At 44.2% G+C, this 17,197-nt stretch overlaps 4 protein-coding genes across 4 annotated transcripts; 2 read left to right on the forward strand and 2 right to left on the reverse strand.

Moving 5' to 3' along the window:
• LOC110432003 (vegetative cell wall protein gp1-like) lies at window positions 3,146–3,493 on the forward strand. The gene has a single exon (XM_021451921.1). The coding sequence runs from the start codon at window positions 3,146–3,148 to the stop codon at window positions 3,491–3,493; it is 348 nt and encodes a 115-aa protein (XP_021307596.1).
• Window positions 3,275–8,050, forward strand: LOC8083847. The gene is made up of 2 exons (XM_002464697.2): window positions 3,275–5,519; window positions 7,221–8,050. The coding sequence occupies exon 1, from the start codon at window positions 3,516–3,518 to the stop codon at window positions 5,490–5,492; it is 1,977 nt and encodes a 658-aa protein (XP_002464742.1). The 5' UTR covers window positions 3,275–3,515; the 3' UTR covers window positions 5,493–5,519; window positions 7,221–8,050.
• LOC8062803 lies at window positions 6,767–7,927 on the reverse strand. The gene is made up of 2 exons (XM_002467302.2): window positions 7,496–7,927; window positions 6,767–7,088 (listed from the first exon to the last, which is right to left on the reverse strand). The coding sequence occupies exons 1-2, from the start codon at window positions 7,851–7,853 to the stop codon at window positions 7,069–7,071; spliced, it is 378 nt and encodes a 125-aa protein (XP_002467347.1). The 5' UTR covers window positions 7,854–7,927; the 3' UTR covers window positions 6,767–7,068.
• Window positions 10,351–11,571, reverse strand: LOC8083848. Its single transcript, XM_002467303.2, has 2 exons — window positions 11,192–11,571; window positions 10,351–10,593 (listed from the first exon to the last, which is right to left on the reverse strand). Exons 1-2 carry the CDS (start codon window positions 11,523–11,525, stop codon window positions 10,589–10,591), a joined length of 339 nt encoding a protein of 112 aa, XP_002467348.2. The 5' UTR covers window positions 11,526–11,571; the 3' UTR covers window positions 10,351–10,588.

The raw sequence follows: 17,197 nt of genomic DNA on the forward strand, positions 1-17,197 counted from the left end.
AATAATTAGACTAAAATATGGGCTTGGCCCAATTAATCTAACATAAATTAATTGGCATGAAGCATATAGTTAGCACAGTAATCGAATGTGTTTTGTTGAGGCGGTGAAAAGCTGCGGAAAATTAATTTATCTCGGTTACATGCATGCAACCGGGCTTATAGGCGAGCTGAAGGGGTTGAGTCCTATTTAGAGATATCCAACGGGCCGTGTAGGGCTAGCCCAATGTCGTGCCGTGTCGTAGATCGTGGAGCTGCTACGGGCCATCGTGCCTAATGGGTCATGCCTCTACAAGCTTCGAGCCTGGCTGTCGGCCCAAGGCACGACTCGCGGGCCGATTTTCGTGTCGTGCCGGCTCATGGCCCTTTAAACCGACAACAGTTCATTTTCATCAATATTTTCACCAAATGCTGAAATATTTCTTTATTTTCACCAATTATTCATCATTTTTAACAATATAACAATTAACAACACATATATACAAGTCATAACTACACCAACAATCTATGTTCACCGGGCTGCTACCGGGTCAACCGTTGGAATGGGCCGTGCACGTGCTGTGCCGCGTGTCTGGGTGGCGGCCTAGACACAACCTAGTCCCTTGGGCCGGGTGGCCACCGTGCTGTGCCGTGCTCGGGCCGGGCCATCGGACCATAGGCCACATGGCCATGTATAGTCCTATTGGTCTTTGCCTCTTTGGTCAGATGTCTGTTTAAGGACGCGAGGTTCACCTTTCTTTAGGGTTGTAAAAAATAACTTGATCAACTTATCGTTAATTCGTTATGAGCTACTTTAGGTTCTACGATGCACATCTCTAAACCACATGCAAATTATTTAAAGGTGAAACAGATCATATTTTGTTCATCGTACATTCTAAGGTAATTATTATGCTTCTCCATCGATTGGAGGTCATATATGTTAGAGATGACAACTAGAAACAATATGTTAAGAATAAACTATTTTCTGGAGTTTATATGTCGAATATATCAGTCATTCAGTAGTATTTTTCTCTCATAATAAATCAGCGAATAATACTTGGCTTTTCTACCAAGCGAACGGGCTTGTCTCACATGTCACGACCCTTTCCGTCTCACAAGCCGTCACTGCCTGCTCCTCGACACCGCCATCACCGCTGCCATGCTTAGGGTCCCTCTCCTTCTTCCTCTCCGACATGTCTGCTAGAAATAAAAAGAGAAATAGATCTATCTCTTTAGTTTTTATAGTTTTTTCCTAGTTGCTTAGGATTTAGTCCAAATAAATATTCTAGTAAAATCAGATAATTTTAAGTTGGAGTCATGTTTCATGCGATGAGTTCGATTATTGCCACGACAAGGCAGCCAAAGCTGTGGCCATTAGCTTCAAGGAGAGGGGTACTTCTAGGCGCCCCCAATAAAGACATCTACTCCTAGTCATCGATATCATTGTCGTTGGCCGTGAATGTGAAATCAAGGTTTGAAGGTGATAAATATGCATCCCATGCTGCTCCCGACGATGCAACTGGTGATATTGTTTTGTGTTTTGGACTGGTTTCGAAATGTCGAATCTTGCGACATGTCTAATATTTTAGATTTGGTTGTTTGATTCAGCATAAGGTTTGCACTTTGTCTCCAAAGATGCTATTGGGGTAGAAGAAGATGGAAAAGAATCCAAATAGAGTATTATGTATTTTTTTTAGATTTTTCATATGTAATTTAGTCTTGTACTATGTGTGAGTTTTAATATAATCCTCCCTCCCTTCACCAGATTTCCTATTCCATTCATGCTTTCACCCTTATGACTGTCCAATGCAAATACAAACGGGAATATTTACTACGAACTCGAGACGTACAAGGGCTAATTAAAGAGCCTATTGGCACTAAAACTTAACAGTTAAAATTAGTACTAGTGGATATAAATAAACCTGCTAATTATTAGTTGGAGGTTTTACTAAGTAGTAGTTCCATTAACAGGCTTGCTAATGCAAACTACATATAATTTCTAAACCTATTAGTTTTCACATACACTATACTATATACAGAAACCATGCTTCTAATGGATAGTTCCTATAAAATTCAATCACATTCATTCTCTCTTCATTCTCTACCAATCACATCTATTTATGTCTTAGTTCATGTATAGACATGGTTTCTAACTTAGACCCTGTTTTTATGATTTTTGCTCTCTTTCTCTCTTCAATAACTATCTTGCTACCTTGACAAAACGCTTAGATGCCAATATAATTAATGCTCATAAAAGATAATTTCTACATTGAGAGTACCCTAATACATAATACTAGTTCATATACACCTTCAGTTTAGTATTCAACCATCTATTAGGACACTCCCAATGCAGAAACCTTCACAGTTTCTATGGACATTAATTGTACTGCCAACTAAGCATTTTGCTGATGTGGCAAGGTAATTATTGAAGATAGCAAAAATCATAGAAATCGGGTCTAAGATAAAAACCATATCTACATGAGAACTAAGACATAAAGTGATGTGATTTGTTGAAAATGAATATATATGTATATATAGTGTCTATGGAATTTATAGATATAGAAACTCCGTGACTGCCCTTAGCAGGTGGATCCAAACAGCCCGCTAAAAATTAGCAACTTTTAGTTATTAGATAGCTAATTTTTAATGCTAATGGATCGAAACATGCTCTAAGGTCTTTTAAACTGGATTCATTCTCATAATTATAATTTAGATATAGTTTAATTAAGCTAATATTGTTGTATATAAAATATGTTTGTATATTATTGTTATGTTAGCTATACAAAGAAGATACTTATATGTTGTATTTGCACCGTAGAGAAGTAAGTTGAATAGCATGTTATAAGTTATGAGTAGAAATATAACATGGTAATTTAAAGAATTAATTTTCGTCTCTCATCTTATGATTTTGAGATATCTTTATATGTAAGCTTGAAAAAATTGTGAAATTTTAAGTCAAATAGTCTAAATAAATGTAAAATGAATTCGTTCATTCATCGGTGGCTAACTTCGGACTCGTTCCTCCTAATAAACTACTAGTATGCTTTTGCAACGAACGACCGTGATGCGCCGATTTGTCCATAGTAGACCACACCGCCGGTCCCTGAAAGTCTCACGCTTTTGGCTTGTGGCTCCACTTCTCGCTTCTTGGAATCTCGAGAGAAACCGCGATGGACAACAGTCCACGGGCCAGGCATCGCAGGCACGACACGGTCCGCCGGCCCCACCTACCCCAGTCCCGGTCCCACGCGCTGACCGCACAGTCGACCCAGCCACCAGCCACCACTTCTCCCGCTCCAACCGCAGCCGCAGCCGCAGCCGCAGCCGTCGGCCGCTCCTCCTTCCCCAACCAGCAACCAAACCCACCACCACTACCAACCATCCCCAAAACCCCACGAGGAATCCCCCAAATTCGCCCTGCTCCCTCGCAGATCGCACCATCCGCGCGCGTTTCCATCCAATTCCACCCGCCCGCAGCCCCCGACGACCCGCCCAAGCCGAGGCGCCGGTTTCTCTGATTGGGGTGGGAGGGGAGCGGAGATGGGGGAGGGGGTGAAGGAGATGCTGGCTCCGCCGATCCAGCTGGCCGACGAGGTCGCCAAGCAGTCCGCTGCCGCGCGGAGCTTCCGCGTCGAGTGCGCTGACCTCAAGGCCCGCGCCGACAAGCTGGCGGCGCTGCTGCGGCAGGCGGCGCGGGCCCCGGAGCTCTACGACCGCCCCGCCGCCCGCATCTTGGCCGGGGCCACCCAGGCGCTGTCCAGAGCCTCCGCCCTCGCCGCCCGCTGCGCTAGGGGGCACCCGCGCCTGCGCAGCCTCTTCACGCTCAGCCCCGCCGCCGGGTTCCCCCGGGCCGTGGCGGCGCTCGACACGGCGCTCGAGGACGTCGCCTGGCTGCTCCGCATCTCCTCGCCTGGCGCCACCGGCGACGGGGACGACGACTCGCTCCTCGGCCTCCCCAACATCGCGCAGAACGAGCCCATCCTCTTCTTCATCTGGGACCATGTCGCGCGCCTGCACACGGGCTCCCCCGCCGCCCGCGCTGACTCGGCCGCCAACCTCGCCTCGCTCGCCCGCGACAGCCAGCACTTCGCCAAGCTCATCATTGAGGAGGACGGCGTGCCGCCGCTGCTCAAGCTGCTCAAGGACGGGACCGACGAGGGCCAGGAGGCCGCCGCACGCGCCCTCGGCCTCCTGGGCTGTGACGCCGAGAGCGTGGACAAGCTCGTGCAGGCCGGGGTTTGCTCCTCCTTCGCCGCAGCGCTCAAGGAGCCGCCCATGCGCGTGCAGGCTGCTGTGGCGGAGGCCATCGCGTCCCTGGCTGACCGGAGCTCCACCTGCCAGGACCTTTTCGCGCAGAACAATGCCGTCCGGTACCTTGTTGGACACCTCGCTTCTGGGACTATCCAGGAGCACAGCCGGTACTCCGTCGGCTCCAGCAGCTCCAAGAACAGCGCAGCTGCTGCTGCCACAACGCAGCAGCCCATGAAGTCACTCCACTCGGTGGTGCTTGCCAAGACGCTGAGCATGCGCCACACTGGTGACCGCGACATCTCCAGCGGTGGCGCCGATGAGCCGCCAAGGATGTCCAATGGAACACCAGGAGGCGACCAAGACACGAAATGGAACCCCCAAATGCAGTCAGTGGTACACTCGGCTATGGCTGCCAAGACAAACACAAATGGCTCATTGGTTCCGCCATTCAGGCCTCAGCTAGGCACCAGTGGCTCCAGTGGCCGTGGTGCTCGTGAAGTGGAGGATCCTGAAACCAAGGCACATTTGAAGGCTATGGCAGCAAAAGCTTTGTGGAAGCTTGCTCATAACCATTTGGGTGTGTGCAAGAGCATTACAGAGTCACGCGCGCTACTGTGCTTTGCTGTGCTCCTTGAGAAGGGTGATGGCGATATGGGCACTAATGTGCAGTACTTCTCAGCAATGGCCATCATGGAGATTGCCCGTGTCGCTGAACACAGCCTTGTGCTGCGGCAATCAGCATTCAAACCCAGCTCGCCAGCAGCCAAGGCTGTTGTTGATCAGCTGCTCCGTGTCGTCCGCAGGGGTGAATACGATGCATTGCTTCTCCCATGCATCACTGCCCTTGGCTGCCTTGCCCGTACCTTCACAGCAAGTGAGACCAGGATAGTGGCCCCTCTTGTGCAGCTTCTCGATGAGCGTGAGCCTCCAGTCATAAAGGAGGCTGTTGTTGCGCTCACCAAGTTTGCGTGCACTGAGAACCACCTACATGTGAACCACTGCAAGGCCATTGTTGATGATGGTGGTGCGCGCCACCTTGTCCAGCTTGTCTACCTTGGCGACGAGGTGCAGATTGAGGCGCTCATACTACTCTGTTACATTGCACTGTATGTGCCTGAGAGCGAGGAACTCGCACAAGCTGGTGTGCTGGCTGTGTTGCTTTGGGCATCAAAGCAGGCTCACATGGTGCAGGACACGCGTGTTGAGGTGTTGCTTCCAGATGCCAAAGGGAGGCTTGAGCTGTTCCAGTCCAGGGCCTCCAGGTGATGTTGGAGACGGGATCATTGGACATGGGTTAGTAGTTCTTTATTGCAATGTGTAATTAGAGTAGAATTATTTCCATCATCCGTAATTGCTCTTGTGAGGTATGTTACATTTTAGGCTGTACATATGAAGTCATCTATTTGTCTATGAAATTGGTTGGGGTTATTGAATTATAAATTATAAATTCATGAGACATTGAAATAGAACATATTGGCCATGAATTTTCTGTTGTTTATATCTTCTTAGAGTTAATACAAAACTAGAACTGTTCTGACTATAGCATCAAGTAACTATAGTTCCTGGTGTCTGTTTCACAAGATCACTGCTACTTGTGCACTCAGTGCGAAGGAAATTTAGCTTTTATAAAAATCGTAATGAAACAGTTTGTCAGCTCTAATGGGGTTGCTACTGCAGTATTAGGCTGACAGGAGTGTCCATGCTCCTGTTCTGTTACGGTTTTCTAGCGGTTGTAGTTTCTTGTTACCAAGGGCACTAGTAGCTGTGGTTTCATGATCAGCACCATAGTTGTGGTTCCTCGTTACAATGGTCAGGATAGTTGTAGTTTTGTAAATTAGTTATATATCTTATTTCTCCAAAGTTACAGTATTATGACATGAATTGAACTTTGTTCAGATATTTCACTTTTGTTATGTTGTGAGTGTGTTTGAGCAAATGCAACGAGAAATAATAGGCTTTTAGCTGCATAATTCCTAGAAAATTGTTTGTAATCAAAACCAACGCTGGCAGTCCCTGGTTGCTGGTTGCCCTGCATCTGTGACTATATTTAGTTTGCTGGATCTCTAAGTGTGATTGTTTTACATATGAGCAGTATATTTTAATAGTCAATATTGGACAAATATTGATAAATATAAAAGTTCCAGGAGTATTTCAGAGATCTTCTACTTGTTCATCAGAATTGGGTTTGTCCAATTTTCAAATTTTCTGTTTGTTCCCCAAAAATGTTCCCATCATGGTTGCACTTGTTCCCTTTGTAACCCTGTCTGAAGTTTTATTGAAACAGATTTTGCTTATAGCAGTTATATTTAGAGCAACATTCTAATTCAGTAAGGAAAATCAGAAATTAAGTGGTACCTGGGAAGCATAATATTGTCTCTTCATTTGCATCAATTGTTCAATACAATTACACATACTAGAGCCACATGTTGCTGTCAAAATTTCAGTCTAGAGATTATTATGGAAGAAAACCAAACTGTTGACTGAAATAAAGTTGAGCAATCATTCTCTGTGGAATACAGTCCAAATTGTAAGTAAGCTGGTTTTGAATATGGATATTTGTACTTGTTCCTTTTTGCTTTTGTTTATATTGAATCAGAAACTGGATGGTAGGAAGAAAATAAGCCTCTTCAGCAGTCCCATGAGCCATCAATGTTTTTCGGTTTTCATACAGATTTATATTATGTAATGAACTAGAGTTTATATATGTGAATAATGGTACAGTTCTTGTACTCAAACATCATCAAACCAATAGTTGACCAACTTTATTTATTGCTTTAAGTATTTGTAGCTGTCTTGCGTATGTTAGCCAACTTCCTCCTTACAGATTCGGCCAGTTCGTTCTTTAGGCCACCTGCTTTAATCCTATAGTGAAAAAGGACACAAAATTAGGCCAGTAGAAGCAATGATAACAGAGATTTGTAATGCTTAATCTATGTATATATAGCCTATAACTACAAGAGGTTTGAAAATCTAACAATTTATTTTTTTATGCAGTTGAGTTGAGCAATTCTTGCTCTTGACACCAGTTGCTGAGTAGAAGATTGTTTTGCTATGTTACCCTAGTTGCAAGTTGCGCCATCCTTGCAAATACCCCTGTTTACTTGTCTGATTGCGACTGGTGATAGAATATTATCTGGCCATGATCATGCCACGTGGAAAACGAGGCGACTGACATTGACATGTGGGACCCGCTCTGGTTGCTAGTGTTAGCTGGCCAGCATGTCATTGTCAACATCTGTTCCCACATGACCATTGACCAAGCTACTCACCGCAGCCCTTAGGGATGGTGATTCCGCAGTGTTTGGTAACGTAGAACACCTTCTCCATGCTTAGTTTGTCCTTGGCGTCGGGGGAGCTCAGATAGTCGCAGATGCAGGGCGCATCGGCATCTGTAGCCTTGAGGGTTTTGCAGCAGCCCTCGGACGGAGGCTGCTCGGGCCCGTCCTTCTGGACGAACTGCTTGCAGCTGCGCCACAGTGCGTCGATGTCATTCTGGCAGCCTGAGGCTTGTGGGTCATGAGGACCTGGGACTTGTGGGACTTGTTGAGCTGAGATTGCTGCTGCGGCGGCAAGGATGATGAGGAGAAACGTCGCGGCCAGGCGGCCAGCAGGGCTCAGCTGCGACATGTCCGTCTGCTCTTTTGGTGGACTGGGACTTTCCCTATTGGTTCGTGGGAGTATTTTTTTGTTGTTGTAAGTAACAAATGGTGTGCATCTAAGACCTGGATGGCAGTTGGTATTTATATGGTCTCTGTTGCTTGGACCCTGGTTTAGGGTTCCCTCTCAAGGTTGATTTGCAATGCGAATTTTGTGAACTGTTTTCAGGGTGCGTGTTTTGCTTAAGCACTGCATTTGCAAATGCCATAAGTGTGACCCTTAATTCATGGGCGTTGAGCAGCAGTTACCACTCGCCTGACGCAACTCCAGCAGGCACCGGACTGTAGCCACGCCAGCGGGCATGTCAGCGTCGTTCCACATGATGTGAGCAGGCCAGCATGTCTACTTGTCTAGGCTCCGTTGGCACCTGGGGCCAAGGGGCCCGCCTGACCCCTTGGACTCTGACCCTGAGAAACTAGGCATCGTTATCCTATCAGTTATCACGGCTGTGAGTAAACCGTACGACGATTCCTTAGTTCAGGCCTTGTTTAGGGCCTGTTTAGATTCGGAACGAAATTTTTTGGGTGTCACATCGAATGTGTCGGAAGGATGTCGGGAGGGGTTTTTAGAAACTAATAAAAAAACAAATTACATAGCTTGTCAGGAAACTGCAAGACAAATTTATTAAGCATAATTAATCTGTCATTAGCATATGTGGGTTACTGTAGCACTTAAGGCTAATCATGGAGTAACTAGGCTTAAAAGATTCGTCTCACAATTCTTAACTAAACTGTGTAATTAGTTTATTTTTTTATCTACATTTAATGTTCTATACATGTGTCCAAAGATTCGATGGGATGGATGAAAAAATTTTGGGTGGGAAACTAAACAGGCCCTTAGTTCTGATCCAAAAACATTTAAGATTCTTTATTATATTAAATCTTACGGTATATGTATTGATTAAATATAGATAAAAAAAATTAATTATACAATTTGTTTGTAATTTGAGAGATAAATTTTGAGTGTAATTAGTCCATAGTTAAACAACAATTGTCAAATAGAAACGAAAATGCTAAACAAGGCCTCAGTCTCGTACCATTAGAGTTTATATGGGTAATAAATATGATCTTAGTAACTAAAATGGCATCCTATTACTATCAACAGAATAGGATATTGTCGGTCATTCAATACATTTATTTGAATGGCAGACAAGTTCAGACGACGGTCCAAACACTCTAGGCGAACATTCCAGTCATTTCTTCTGAGAAAATCGGTTACTGTAGAAGGATCTGAGCTGCTTGACTATCTTGTAGAAAATTTTACAAAATGGCTAATGTAGCATTTTCGTTTGTATTTAGCAACTATTATGTAATCATAGATTAATTAAGCTTAAAAGATTCGTCTCGTAAATTACAGATAAATTATGTAATTAGTTATTTCTTTATCTATATTTAATGTTCTATGTATGTGCCGCAAGATTTAATGTGACCATAAATTTTGAAAAAATTTATAAAATTTTGGTAATAAACAGCCCCGGACAGAAAATGGCTTGCGTATTGTCTAATACTTGTACTGCGGACTATAGTTGTCTGAAAGCTTGATGGCAGGGCAGTTACATGCCTAGGGCCACACTAGCCCAGGCCAGGCGTCATTTAGGTCCTGTTTGGTTGCATTCGTTCAAATTTACCGTTCATTACATCAAATGTTTAGACACATACATAAAGTAGTAAATATAAACTGTTTATGAAACTAAAAACATAGCTAGAGTAATTTGCGAGACGAATTTTTTGAGCTTAATTAGTCCATAATTAGACAGTAATTGTTAAATAAAACAAAAATGCTACAATACCTGTTAAAGTTTAACAACCCCAACCAAACACCCTCTAAGCGTAGCATCAAAAGTCCATCAATCACAAGTCGGGTGTGGTCTAAAATTTCATTTTTACCCCCATTAGTTCTCAATGGTCCAACCAACCTTCCTATAAAAATGGTTAGAGACATTGTCCAATCAGTAGTGTCCAGCATATAGTAACAAAAGTGTCCAGCATATAGTAACAAAAAGTCCATCAGTAGTGAAGCATATGTTAGTGTTCCACTCCTCATTTCTCCTAATTGCATTCCTCCAATCAGGTTGTCCCTATGTCCAAGTTCGATCCTCTTTATTTCAAAATTTCAATTCAACTAGCTGAATTTATGGTTATTTATGCTGCAATTTGTAAACTTTTCCTAAATTACAGAGCCAAAAGGACTAAGACATTGAAATCCATTTACTGTCATGTATGTTGTGTTTCCTATCATCAAATTTCACTGATAAAGTGTATTTTTATATTGCATCTCCCATTGACTTTCAATTTCCAAATTTTCATGTATGAGGTTCGACTGCTATCATGTTTGATGTACAAATGCGAAATGTTTGTGGAATTGAAATATCTTCTAGCTTGTGCTGTTCATGTAAGTATGTGTGCTCATTATCAAAAATCTTAGGCTTGGAGTTTCGCCAGCTGTGCCACTGCTTGATGGCTTGTAGTTAGTCTATAGTACTCAATTATTTGTCGGAATACTTTGAGACCTTGACATGTATACTAGGCAACTTCTTGAGGAAATGGAAGTAGTTTACATAGGTGAACACCAGTACAATAATCCTTACTCCAATATCTCCTAAGACATAACTACAGTTTGATAAACTTTATTCATTATTACGAGCTGCCTCGCGTATGTTAGCCGCCACCTCCGATCCACCAGTCCGTTCTTTCTCAAACCTGCTTTTAATCTGTAATAAAAGAAATGAAAATAACATCGAAGTAGCACTTTAACTTTTCGAATAAGAAGCGGCCAGCTCAAAATAAGATTACATTAATTCACCTATATATTGGTAATTCCCTACGCCTTGAATGACCCAACAATACCTCCACTCTTTTTTTTCCCCAATTTGGACAGTTCCTGATCTTGAGACCAGTTATTGAGGCCCTATTTGGTTCCCCTTGCTAAAATTTTGATAGCTAAAATTATTTTAGCTACTCTTATGTGACTAGTGGGACTAAACTATTTTAGCTTATTTTAGTCAGTGTGTTTAAAACTTTAGCTACTGACTAAAGTTTAGCGAGGGGAACCAAACAAGGTCTGACTCGAAATTTCCACATGATATCCTAGATTCCTAGTAGCAAGTTGTAGTGTTGTTTTTATTCTAGCATATCATTACTTCTTCTTCTCTAACCGATCTCAGATAATCTGAGCATGATTAGCAGCAGCTAGCAAACTGACACCAATATGCGGACCCTCTGCGAGTTGCAATTACGATTGTGAACCAGCAAGCCAGCGTAGTTCCTACACGGCTACACGGCATTTGACCAAAATCACAAGCTACTCACCTCCGCAGAACCATGGGATGGAGACGGCGCACTGCCCGGCGACGTAGAACACCTTGTCCAGGTTGATGTCGTCGAGGGAGCTCAAGTAGTCGCAGACGCAGGTAGCGTTGGCGATACCGCTCACGGTGGCACAGCAATGCGGCGATGGCTGCACCATGGGACCCTCGTCCTGGACGTAGCGGTAGCAGGTGCTCCGCAGGGCGACGATGTCGTTGTAGCAGGCTGCTCCCGCCGTTGGAGCTTCAGGTGTGGCAGCGGCGGCGGTGGCGGCGGCAAGGAGCAGGAGGAGCGTTGCGGCCAGGCCGCGGCTACAAGAGCTCAGCTGGTGGTACATCTTCGTTAGCCTAGCTTCGATGGCTCAAACTCTCCTGAAAGTTAAACCTCACTTGTCACTTTGTTATTCCTCCTGCTGCTGTTATATTGTGGAGTTACACTTGGTATTTATTTGCCCAATTGTCAATTTTGAGTTTTTAACAACTGTCGCAATGCGAATTTTATGAGCAAGTTTTCAGGCTCAGAGTCTGGTCAAGTTAGTGTTCATGCAAATGGCGTAGATTTGACCCTAAAATTATGTCATTCCTACCCTCTGCTACCAGTAGTCCAGTACCACTACCACAACACAAATGTAATGATCCTAACGGAGGATTCTGGGAATTTGGAGGGAAATCTAAGCTTTATTGCAATTGATAACAGGTTTGTATACAAGAGCGGTCAAGCCGCTTGGAACTACTACTGCTATTTCTAAGTTCTATGGAGTATTCTGTTATCAAAACATGTCCTCCCTTCTTCCCCAGCAGTAGCGGAGCCAGGAGCCTTAATGAGCCTGGGCAATCTTCATTATACAAGACGTATTTAGCTAGTAAACTGCAGCGCTCTTCTTTGATACAAAGAAAATTTTCTTTCAGAAATCGCCGACAAGCCCGGCCGGCTGCCCGGGGTGGCCGGGCGGTGGCTCCGCCACTGTTCCCCAGTTCTGCTTATAAGCAGGTCGGCAAGCACAGTTGTCGCCAGAACGGCAACCGCTCGATCCTGTAACCGACAGATGGTTACCACGCCGTGTCCTTTCGGTCCACCTGTCATTCCCTGACATTCCCTCCTCCTTAAGACGATGACTGTCCTCAGTCACCCCATTAACACCTGGTATTTCCACTTCATCTTCCCACGTGGCCAATTCAGTAGGAAGAGAGGCCCACTTGACCACCACCTGCTTCACTTTCTTAGCACCTCTTCGGACTGTACGAGTCTGAAGAATACATTCTGGCTGATATATATGCATAGGATCTGTACTGACAGAGCTTAAGTCGTCAGATAACTGCAGCTCTTTGGGCACATGTTTCTTTAGTTGAGACACATGCACAACTGGGTGAATCTTACTTCGTTCAGGTAGATCGAACTTATATGCCACCTCGCTGATGCGCTGCAAAACTCTGTATGGCCCATAATAGTGAAATGACAACTTCTTATTTGATCTTGCTGCCACCGATGATTGCACATAAGGTTGCAGTTTCATGTAAACTAGATCTCCCACCTCGAAGCTTCTTTCCATTCTATGTTTATCAGCCTGAGCCTTCATCCTTTGTTGAGCTCTCTGCAATTGTTGTTGAATGATCTTAGTGAGCAAGTCCCTGTCCCGCATCCACTGCTCAAGATCTGGAATGGTACTCAAGTTTGGATTGGAAATACCCAATTGTCTTGGACTGTACCCATACAACACTTGAAATGGTGATTTTCCCAATGCCATATGATATGACGTATTATACCAGAATTCTGCAACTGATAGCCAGTGGCTCCACTTCCTGGGACAAGAATGAACTGTGCATCTCAAGAAACCTTCCAAGCACTGGTTCAACCTCTCAGTCTGCCCATCTGTCTGGGGGTGGTAAGATGAGCTCATCAATAGTTGAGTGTCAGTCAACTTGAAAAGCTCTTTCCAAAGAGAGCTTGTGAAAACTGGATCCCTATCCGAGATGATGACCTTTGGAAGACCATGTAACTTGTAGATGTTATCCAGAAATATCTTTGCAATTTGCATGGCTATAAATGGATGCTGAATTGGAATAAAGTGCCCATATTTAGAGAACTTATCTATCACCATCAAAATGGCATTATATCTATCTGATGTGGGCAGTCCTTCCACAAAGTCCATACTCACCATTTCCCAAGCATGGGCTGGCACTGGTAAAGGTTGAAGTAACCCAGGCAACTTGGTGTGCTCTGCTTTATCTTGTTGACATATTTGACATTGTTGAACAAATTGTTGTACTGACTGCTTCAATTTTGGCCAGGCAAACAATGACTTAACTCTGTTATAAGTAGCAGATATCCCAGAATGTCCCCCTACACCACTTGCATGTAAAGCTTGCAGAATATGCTGCTGGGCGAACACATTGTGTCCCACCCAGATTCTGTCTTTGTACTTGATAACACCATCTTGCAAGGAATATCCTTTCTCATTGTTTGTATTAACTGCAAGTTCCTTGAGTAATTCTTTATCTTCTGGGTACTCACTATAACTTTCAGTCAACTTATGTAGCCAAGATGGTACACACTCTGATACTGCCAACACTTCATTAGATGCACAGCGAGACAATGCATCAGCTGCAGCATTAGTTATTCCTTTCTTGTACTGAATTTGATAGTCCAGATCCATAAGTTTTACCAAAGCCTTATGTTGAATCTTGGACATAAGTCATTGCTCAGTCAAATGCAGCAGACTTCTGTGATCAGTGCGAATGACAAAAGGCCTATGCTGTAGATAAGGTCTCCACTTCTCCATAGCCATCAAAATAGCCAAGCATTCCTTCTCATACACTGATAGTGTCTGGTTCCTAGGACACAGATGCTTGCTCATGTATGCCACAGGATGATCTGACTGCATCAAAACGGCCCCTATCCCATAGTCACTTGCATTAGTCTCTAACACAAAGGGTAAGTCAAAGTTAGGTACAGCTAACACTGGTGCCTGAACCAGACTTTGTTTTAGCATCTGAAAAGCCTTGTCAGTCTGTGGAGTCCATTGGAACTGACACCCTTTCTAAAGCAAATCTGTCAAGGGACGAGCCATCATCCCATAATGCTTAATGAATTTGCGATAGTATCCAGTCAAACCCAGAAATCCCCTGAGCTGCTTAACATTGACTGGTATTGGCCAACTAAGCACAGCCAGAACTTTTGCTGGATCAGTAGCCACACCCTCTGCAGAAATAACATGTCCCAAGTACTCCACTGAGGACTGAGCAAACATACATTTTGATTTTTTATCAAGAACTTGTGTTGTTCCAGAATAGCAAACACTTGGGCCAGCAACTTAACATGCTCCTCTAAAGTTGCACTATAGATCAAAATATCATCCATGAACACCAACACACCTTTGCGAAGTAAGGCAGCAAAAATGACATTCATCAGGCTTTGGAAAGTAGCTGGAGCATTGGTTAAACCAAATGGCATTACCAAGAACTCATACAAGCCCTGATGAGTTCTGAAAGCTGTTTTATACTCATCACCTGACGCCATACGTATCTGATGGTACCCAGCACTGAAATCAAGCATTGTGAACCACTTGGCACCCCCAACTTCATCAAGCAATTCATCCACCATAGGCATTGGATGCTTGTGCTTCATTGTAATAGCATTCACATGCCTATAATCAACACAGAATCTCCATGTCCCATCTTTCTTCTTTATAAGTAACACTGGTGAGGCAAAGTCACTTGTACTTGGTCTGATCACACCATTGTCTAACATCTGCTTGACTTGAGCCTCTATTTCATCCTTCTAAATTGGTGAATAATGATAGGGGCACACACGAACAGGTTGAGCTTCTGGTATAAGTTTTATTTTGTGATCAGCTGGCCTGACAGGGGGTAAAGATGTTGGTGTGCTGAATAACTGAACGTATTGATCTAGAAGCTTCTGTACTGATTCTAGAACAGTAACTGGAGCATCTGACTGAACCAGAAACACCTCATGAGAATCTTCAGACAACCTGAGTTGGTCTGACTGACACCATAACTGCACACTGCCAGCCACCGCACCATATCTGATCAAGCTATTGAGTTTCTTTTGCCCAATTGCTAGACAATAATTGCCTTCATCCTGTATTCCTTGCAATGCCACTCGTTTGCCATTCAGAGATATTCTTATTGCCTTAGTCCTATAATCCACCCAAACTGGACTCACTGCCTCCAACCAATCCTCTCCCAAAATCTTGTCATAGCACCTTAAGTTGAGCACTCTAGCTTCTGAGTGGAACTGCTGACCTTGCACACACCATTGTAATTTAGGCACTTTCTGAGAACAATGCAACTGACTACCTCCAGCAGCTTTGAAAGTTGTTGACTGACAAGGTTCTGTGTGGAGACCCAGAGTCTGAACTAGCTTATCACTTACAAAAGTACCAACACTCCCTGAGTCAACAATAACCAGTACTTGATGTTTCCCAATCCTTGCCATCAGTTTTAATGTTTGCTTGCGTCTAACTGTTTCTGACTCAAGCATTTGTAAGGCACATATAGGATCATCTGTAGCAAGCTCATCAGACTGAATGTCCACTGAATCATCTGCTGTAGTTAGATCCAAAGCATCCCACAATTCCTCTAAGACATGCAAGGGAATGTGGTCAGGACAAGTGTGTGTGGTGCTCCACTTACCACCACATTTGAAACACAGGCCATTCTTTCTCCTAAATTGCTTGAGAGAGGCCAGCTTATCCTCTACTTTTGTTTTCTGCACTCTTTTGTCTGTTCCTGACACCCCAGCTCTATCAGGTGGACTTCGCTCAATCCCTTTTGTGCTTGTACGGCCAAAGGACCTATGCTTTGCCAAATTTAGCTCTTCTTCTTGTAACAGAGCCAAGGAAATGGCTGTATCAATATCACGCGGTCGATGCAAAGCAATGGGTGCTCTAATTTCTTCTTTGAGACCAGTGAGAAACCGCGTGACGAAGTACACATCATCATAAGCAGGGTTATACAACAGAATGCCATGAGCAAGCTTCTCAAACTCTGAATGGTACTCTGCAACTGATGTTGTCTGCTTCAACATCTCTAACTGACGCAACTGTTGCTGGTACTGATCCTTGTCATATTTCAAGAAAACCAATTCATAGAGCTTTGTCCAATCCGTGATACGGCCATGCCACTCAATCATCTGTAACCACGTCGCTGCAGCCCCTTTGAAGTTGAGGATGGCAAATCGAGTCTTCATCGTCGGGGGAGTCCCATATACCTCAAAAAACAACACACACTGATCACGCCACAATCTAGGGTTGGTCCCATCGAATTTGGGAAATTCCATTTTGGGACCATGTGAAGAATGAGGCAAAGTCGAACAATCTGGATCAGGAAACTGCAATTCAAGAGTTGTTCGAGGAGGAACCATACCCTGAGGAAGGTGCGGTGAGGGTAATCCGTGGATTCCCTCACCGTGCGCGCCGTGCCCATGGGGCGATTGAGCGCTCGACGCCGACAACGTAGGCAAAACGTTCCGATCGAACGCCGCCTGGGCCGTCTCATGGTGATGTGCAGCGCTCGGTAGAGTTCCCGCGCCCGGCTGAGCAGCAACCCCCATATGGGCGGGTACGCTCACGTGATGCAGGACCCCCGGGTGCGGTTGATGCGGTGCCGTCTGAAAGGTCCTAATATGGCTAGAGGGGGGGTGAATAGCCTATTTAAAAATTCTACAAAATCACTAGAGCAAGAGGTTAGTAAATAACAAAGCGAAGCTTTTTGCTCTAGCTCTAAAGGGGTGTTTGCAAGCCACCTATCCAACAATTCTAGTTGATAAAATCTCTAGGCACACAAGAGCTATGTCACTACTTGCACTAGAGAGCTACCTAAAGTTTTTATACAAGTAAGTAAGCTACTCTAGTTTGCAAGAAAGTAAGAGAGATGGTTTGAACTTTATACCACGGCGTAGAGGGCATGAACCAATCAATAATATGAAGTCCAATCACCGGGAGAAATCCAAAGCACAATCACAATGGAGACACACGATTTTCTCCCGAGG

Source organism: Sorghum bicolor, chromosome 1, assembly GCF_000003195.3.
Source record: "Sorghum bicolor cultivar BTx623 chromosome 1, Sorghum_bicolor_NCBIv3, whole genome shotgun sequence".
NCBI lineage: Eukaryota > Viridiplantae > Streptophyta > Magnoliopsida > Poales > Poaceae > Sorghum > Sorghum bicolor.